At 47.8% G+C, this 6,770-nt stretch overlaps 1 protein-coding gene across 1 annotated transcript in view; it reads left to right on the top strand.

The window, feature by feature from the left end:
• Window positions 1–6,442, top strand: part of LOC125436915 (ras GTPase-activating-like protein IQGAP3) — a 49,924-nt gene extending 43,482 nt beyond the window's left edge. Inside the window, exons 22-25 of the mRNA XM_048504292.1 lie at window positions 62–228; window positions 1,299–1,391; window positions 2,929–3,037; window positions 4,942–6,442. Coding sequence (XP_048360249.1) covers window positions 62–228; window positions 1,299–1,391; window positions 2,929–3,037; window positions 4,942–5,055 — 483 coding nt within the window. The 3' untranslated portion in view covers window positions 5,056–6,442. The remainder of the gene's footprint in view (window positions 1–61; window positions 229–1,298; window positions 1,392–2,928; window positions 3,038–4,941) is intronic.
• Window positions 6,443–6,770: the final 328 nt, after the last annotated feature.

Genomic DNA, 6,770 nt, shown 5'->3' on the forward strand with positions numbered 1-6,770 from the left:
CAGAGATTTTTTGAAAAGGAAATTTGAGCTCAGTGTTTATTGTGCCTGCCTTCCTCCCTAGGATATCCGCAACCAAAGACAATATCGGCAGCACCGTAAGGCGGAGCTGGTGAAGCTGCAACAGACCCTCCACGGGCTCAACTCCAAGAGGATGTTCTATGAGGAGCAGGTGGATTATTACAATCAGTACATCCGGACCTGCCTGGACAACCTCACTGTCAAAAACAAGTATGTTAGCAAAGTGCTGACTTTGGGTTTGTGAGAAAACACACAGGAGCAGCAGTGGCGTAGGAGGTTAAGAGCTCATGTATCTAATCTGGAGGAACCAGGTTTGATTCCCAGCTCTGCCACTTGAGCTGTGGAGGTTTATCTGGGGAATTCAGATTAGCCTGTACACTCCCACATACACCAGCTGGGTGACCTTGGGCTAGTCACAGTTCTTCTGAGCCTTCTCAGCCCCACCCACCTCACAGGGTGTTTGTTGTGAGGGGGGAAGGGCAAGGACATTGTAAGCCCCTTTGAGTCTCCTGCAGGAGAGAAAGGGGGGATATAAATCCAAACTCTTCTTCTTCATCTGCCCTGTGCCTACTCACCTAGGGCGTGCAGAAATTTGCCTCCGAACGACCAGGTGAGTCCGACCCCTGAGATTTTAACAGGGCCACACGCCCAAATTCCGCCAAATGGCTTGTCCCTTCTCACACATGGCTCACTCATTCGAGCGGAGTATTCAGTCTGGCTGGAATACTTCAGCACTTAGCCACAAATGTGGGCAATCCAGAACGAGAGGAGGATTTCTCTCTGCAAGCCGTGGTTTCGATCCTGAAGACTGCGTGTCTGGTTTGTAGGGTGATAGGGCTGAATCGCTCCTTCGTCAGAACGGGATCCTGGCATGTAGAAAATGAGCACATGGGGCTGGGGACCTGGGTCTACGACACGCGGCTGTGACGGACTGCTGAACTAAGGCTCAATTTTAAAGTGCAGTTCTGACAGAGCAGAAAAGGAATTCAGGTGTTTAGTAAAGTATTCCTGCCTGAGAAAAAGAAGAGCTTAACTATTTCTGTAGCTTATTTTCTATAAATAAACGTTTCACTTTTGTTTGCCTAATAAGAAGCCTCAGGAGTGATTTTAAGAGTGCCGCACTGCAGCCTGGAAAGAGCAGTCAGTTTTAGATACGGTCCCGAATGTTGATTTCTGTTTGAGGAGAAGTGAGCAAGCTTACCTAGACACTAAGGCAGGCTCACATGCTGGTTTCCCATGGTTTCCTGATACTGAGTTGATGCCTTCTCTCTGCTTCCCAGGCCCAGCAAGAAGCAAACAACGCTCCATTACACTGCGGCTCGTCTCTTTGAAAAGGGTGTTTTGCTGGAGATCGAAGATCTCCCCGTCAGCCAGTAAGTTCTCTCTTCCCCTTTTTAAACCTGTCAATCTAAAGCAGGGGTGTCCAACTCCGGTGCTTCAGATGTTCATAAACTGCAATTCCCATCAGCCCCTGCTGGCATGGCCAATTGGCCATGCCAGCAAAGGCTGATGGGAATTGTAGTCCATGAACATCTGAAATGCTGGAGTTGGACACCCCTGGTCTAAAGGCTGAGTTTCCCCCCAAGGTCCACCGCAGTTTGCTGGCCAGCAGATTCCTATAGCTCAGTGCTCAGTATATCCCACGAGATCAGTTCTCACAGTCAGCTTTTGACCAGTTTGTGTGAGCTATGCTGGACCAAGGCACATTCATTTTGCAGTCTGTGGCCCAGGGTTGCCGGTGCTGTGCCTGCAGCTGACTCTCAGCCTAATTTGCCTCCGTGAGCTTTTTGGAGCGACCAGTGAGAGGTAGACAGAGTGAACCCAGAGTCCCCAATCTTTTCGAGCCGCAGGCCCATTTGGAATTCTGGCATAGAAGAAGAGGAGGTGGAGTTTGGATTTATACCCCACCTTTCTCTCCTGTAAGGAGACTCAAGGTGGCTTACAAGCTCCTCCTTTCCCTTCCTCTCCCCATAACAGACACTCTGTGAGGTGGGTGGGACTGAGAGAGTTCTGAAGAACTGTGACTAGCCCAAAGTTACCCAGCAGGAATGTAGGAGTGTGGAAACACATCTGGTTCACCAGATAAGCCTCTGCCACTCAGGTGGAGGAGTGGGAAATCAAACCAGTTCTCCAGATTAGAATCCACCTGCTCTTCACCACTACACCATGCTGGCTGCCCTCAATGCCATGGTGGATGCAGCTAAAAAATGGCTGCCTCGACTTGACTTCAGTAACATAGTGCTGATCGTTGTGCTGTGGTGGCAGCAGCTGCTAAAGCGATATTTTTAAAAGTCTGCACTGTCACTCAACATTTCTAATAGTCAATCAGAATCCTTGCTGGGCAAAAGCCTTCCTGGCCCCACCTACTTCATAAAAACACGTTGTGGGCAGAGGCCTAGCTAGGGAAAATGTAGCCTGGTGCAAAATCTGAGTTTCCTGTCCCCCTCCCCGCCAGTATTGGCAGCCACCCTCCCCTACAACAACCAAACTTTTTTTTGCACCAGGTCGTCTCAAAGTCACCATCACATTATAGATCGGGGGGGGGGGATGAGAGGTGTGGGGGCAATTTTCCACCCCATGTAACTAAATGGCCGCAGCCCGGAGACATTTGACACCATACGTCCCCCTGGGCAGTACTCCCCTGTTTGTGGGTAGCAGAAAAGATGTTAGTGGGTGCCATGTTGCCCACGAGCCTCATGTTGGGAACCCCTGGAATAAATGCTAGTATTGATTGGTATTGCCCATGTAGGAGGCTTTGAACTGAACTGTTGCTCCACTTAGCCCTGCCCATTTCTCAGGTAAATAACATTTGAATGTCCCTTCTTCCCCTGAACTCACCTTGTTCTTCCCGTAGGAGGGAGGTGGGTTTCTGGACTCTCCTGACTGGCCTTTTGTGCTTCTTTGTTCCAGGCTTAGGAATGTCATTTTTGACATCGTTCCCTGCGGAGAAGCTGGCCAGTTCCAGGTGAAGGCAAAGTTTATGGGGATTGACATGGAAAAGTTTCAGCTCCAATACCAGGTAAAGGGATAACAGGGACTCTCGCTGCAGTTTTCCCTTCGGTCCTTCCATGCGTAGATCATAAAAAAGAGCCTTATGCAATCAAGCTGGATGACTATTTAGCCCAGCACCCTGTGACCAACAGTGAGCGATCGGATGCTACCCAGAAGCCCACAGGCCAGACATGAAAAAAGCACTCTCTTCTCCAAGGGATAGCATCTTTTTGGAAATATAACACAGGGTTCCCCAACATGGTCCCCATGGGCACCAGTGGTGCCTGCCCAGCTTTTTGGAAACTGGATGTGGCCTTTGTAAGAAGAAGAAGAAGAGTTTGGATTTATATACCCCCTTTCTTTCCTGCAAGGAGACTCAAAGGGGCTTACAATCTCCTTCCCCTCCGCCCCCCCCCCCAACAAACACCCTGTGAGGTGGGTGAGGCTGAGAGAGCTCCGGAGAATGGTGACTAGCCCAAGGTCACCCGGCTGGCACGTGTTGGAATGCACAAGCTAATCTGGTTCACCAGATAAGCCTCCCCAGCTCAAGTGGGGAATCAAACCCGGTTCTCCAGACTAGAGTGCACCTGCTCTTAACCACTACACCATGCTTGTTATTGGCTGCCCTCATTTAAAAGCAATAGCATCCACTGATGCAATAGCAGCAGCTACCTCTGGGGGATCAGGAACATGAGTAATGAGGCACGGTTGTACTTTCATTTCCCCTCTCAGGGTTTCTTTCTTTTCATTCTCCCTCCTCTTTCTCCCTTCCTCCCCTTGGGCTTTTCTAAGTTTCTTTTTTAAAAAATTATTTATTTATATCCCACCCTATCCCCTCAGGGCGGGTCGCAACGCAAAAATATACAATCGTAACCATTAAAATCGCAATACAAATGTTTAAAACAATAAAAACCCAAAGCCAATAAATACAATAGATGATACAATAAATACAATAGATGATACAAATCCCTGCACCACTTCTCCCCCCCCCCCTCCCCCTGGAGGCCGAAAGGAGATGGTCTTACATCATTCAATCCAGCTGGCTAGATGGAAAAGCCTGGTGGGACAGCCAAGTCTTGCAGGCCCTGCAGAATTGCGGTGTTATTCTCCTTCTGCAGGGTTTGTTTGTTTTTTTGCAAAACCAGGAAGGAGATATTGTGTTTGGCTTCACTTCCCATGGCAGGCATTTTGGGATGGCACTTACCACCCCCTTTCAAAAGGTTCCTGATCCCTCCACAGGTACTCCCAGGCTCGAGATTAATGTATGATTAATAGCATAAAGACAGCCCTACAGGATCAGTCAAAACATCCATCTAGCATTGCCTCTCCTGTTCCCTGTGAACGGAACTTCCTTGAACAGTTCAAGAGGAACAGACATTTAAGAACAGTTCCTCTGTGGAACAGACTTCCTTGAGAGGTGGAGGGCGCCCTTCCTTTGGAAGCTCTTAAGCAGAGGCTGGATGACCATCTGACAGCGATGCTGATTCTGGGAACTTAGGTAGATGAGTCAGTTCTCGTGGCCCCTTTCTTACACGTCTGGGTAATGCCAATCACCGCTTTGGGGTCAGGAAGGAATTTTCCACCGGGCCAGATTGACCAGGGATCCTGGAGGGTTTTTTGCCTTCCGCTCGGCAGAAAGCAAGGGTCACTGGGCAAACAGGCAAGGGGAGGTCACTGTGAATTCCTCCATTCGTGCAGGGGGTTGGACTGGATGACTCTTGAGGTTCCTTCCAGCTCTATTTTAACCAGCTGCTGCTGAAAACTCCACAGGCAAGTTATGAAAACAGCAGCCATTTCTAGCTGTTTGCCCACCCACCAACCCACACCTAATGTTCAGGTACACTGCCTCTGAACATAGGAGGTTCCACTGAGCTATTTTGGCCAGTATCTCCTAACAGACCTCTTCCTTTTTTTCATTTCTGCTCTTCCTAGGACCTTCTTCAGCTGCAGTACGAGGGCGTTGCCATCATGAAAATGTTTGACAAGGCCAGAATTAACGTCAACCTCTTGATCTTCCTCCTCAACAAGAAGTTCTTCAAAAAATAGCCGGATGCTGTCGGGAGGGGGGAAATTGGGCTACGGATCTGGGAAATAAACACAGAGAATATGTTGTTGAGAAAGGGACTTTGACATGATGCCAAAGAAACAGGAATACTCAGTGACATTATTGCTCTCTGTTAATAACTGCACAACCATCAACTTGAAGGGGCTGGTCTGCCGCTCATCATTCAATGTCCAAGCTGTTCCACTTCACACTGGAGTGATGGGGGCTTCGATAATTTAATATTCCTCCAGATGATGATATCCCTGTACCTAGAAAGGTAGCATATCTGGCAGAAGACTTTGCTCGAGGGCCCTTTTTCCTGATCATGCTAGCTTTCTATATGCAGGGAATGCTTTTCCATTCAGTGAAATCTCTTGCGTGTCGAAAACTAGGATATCCCAGAGAAGGATTCTTGTGCAACCATCTCCCCAAATTGCTAGCTTTCTGCGTTCAGACATTTTGTATGTACATCTGAAGGAACATTCTGCCCTTCTGTGACAGAAATGGCATAGCCCAAACTCAAATCACCCACTTCTATTTGGTTTTTCCCCCTTTGCACTCCAGTTCCTAGGTTTCCAAGAGCTCGCATGCAAGTACAATATATCTGCCCGTGCTATGACTTTCTCGCTTGCAGACTGAAGCATGCCTAGTTAATTAGCAGAGGTCGCAACAACCTTTAAACAAGACCCTAGGCCCATGCAAAGTCTCACATGGGAAAGGTCCTTGTCTCTCCAGCATCACATATAAATCGGGCCCAAGCATTTCCTACTTTGATGGTGCTGTGTGTTGGGCCAGTCTGGAGAAACCAGGCAAATGCTTGGCTGACACGAAACACATCCAAAAATCTACATTGTGCTGCTGCTTTGCTACTTTCTGTCCCAGACAATGACCTTGATTACTATTAGTTCTGTATGCATTTGTCTTGCTTTTTTAAGTTATTCACGGAAATGAGATTCCGTTTTGCCAACTGTAATTTTGTAGGAAACGTATCCTTTTTCCCCTACCTGTTCCCAAAGTTCTGGAATGCATTTCCTTGATCATTCCGCAGGCGAACAAGATGCATCTCTAGTGATACCAGTTTCTTAAAGGAGAGACCTCAGTAGCCGGAATAATTCTTGGAAAGGATGGCAAAATATCATAACCAGAGGACATTTGCCTGATCTCTGGGACATTGACGTCTTGGCATTTGAGCTGAATGTGGGGACATTACTGGCTGCCTGGTTTCATGATATTATTGTAAATTATGTACGTGTCCCTCTCATTCTCTCTTTCTGTTTGGTTTCTGGAAGTTTGGCCTGTGTGAGTCATGATGGTGGAGGACTTTGCATGTTTTTTTTCTAACGGTTTGCACAGGAGGGATTTTTAAATAAATAAAATACTTATATTGAATTTTAGGTCACATGTCAATTATATGATGGGAAGGTCCATAGCTCAGTGGTAAAGCAGTTGCATTACATGCAGAAGATTTCCCTTTCAGTCCCAGGAATTTTGAACAGCCACAGTGGGAAGAGCCCTTGTGGTGGTCTAACAACTATAAAGCCGCTGGCTGTCGTGTGTTATCTGGCTGCGTGGCCATGGTGGGGTGGTTTTAGCTCCTAATGATGCTGGCATCTTCAGAGGCATGTCCTGCTGAGACCACAGCAACACAGCCCAGAAAACCCACAACAGCTAGTTGATTCTGGCAGTGAAAGCCTTCATTCTCACAATACTAGAACCA

The sequence above is a fragment of the Sphaerodactylus townsendi genome, linkage group LG01 (genome assembly GCF_021028975.2).
Source record: "Sphaerodactylus townsendi isolate TG3544 linkage group LG01, MPM_Stown_v2.3, whole genome shotgun sequence".
NCBI lineage: Eukaryota > Metazoa > Chordata > Lepidosauria > Squamata > Sphaerodactylidae > Sphaerodactylus > Sphaerodactylus townsendi.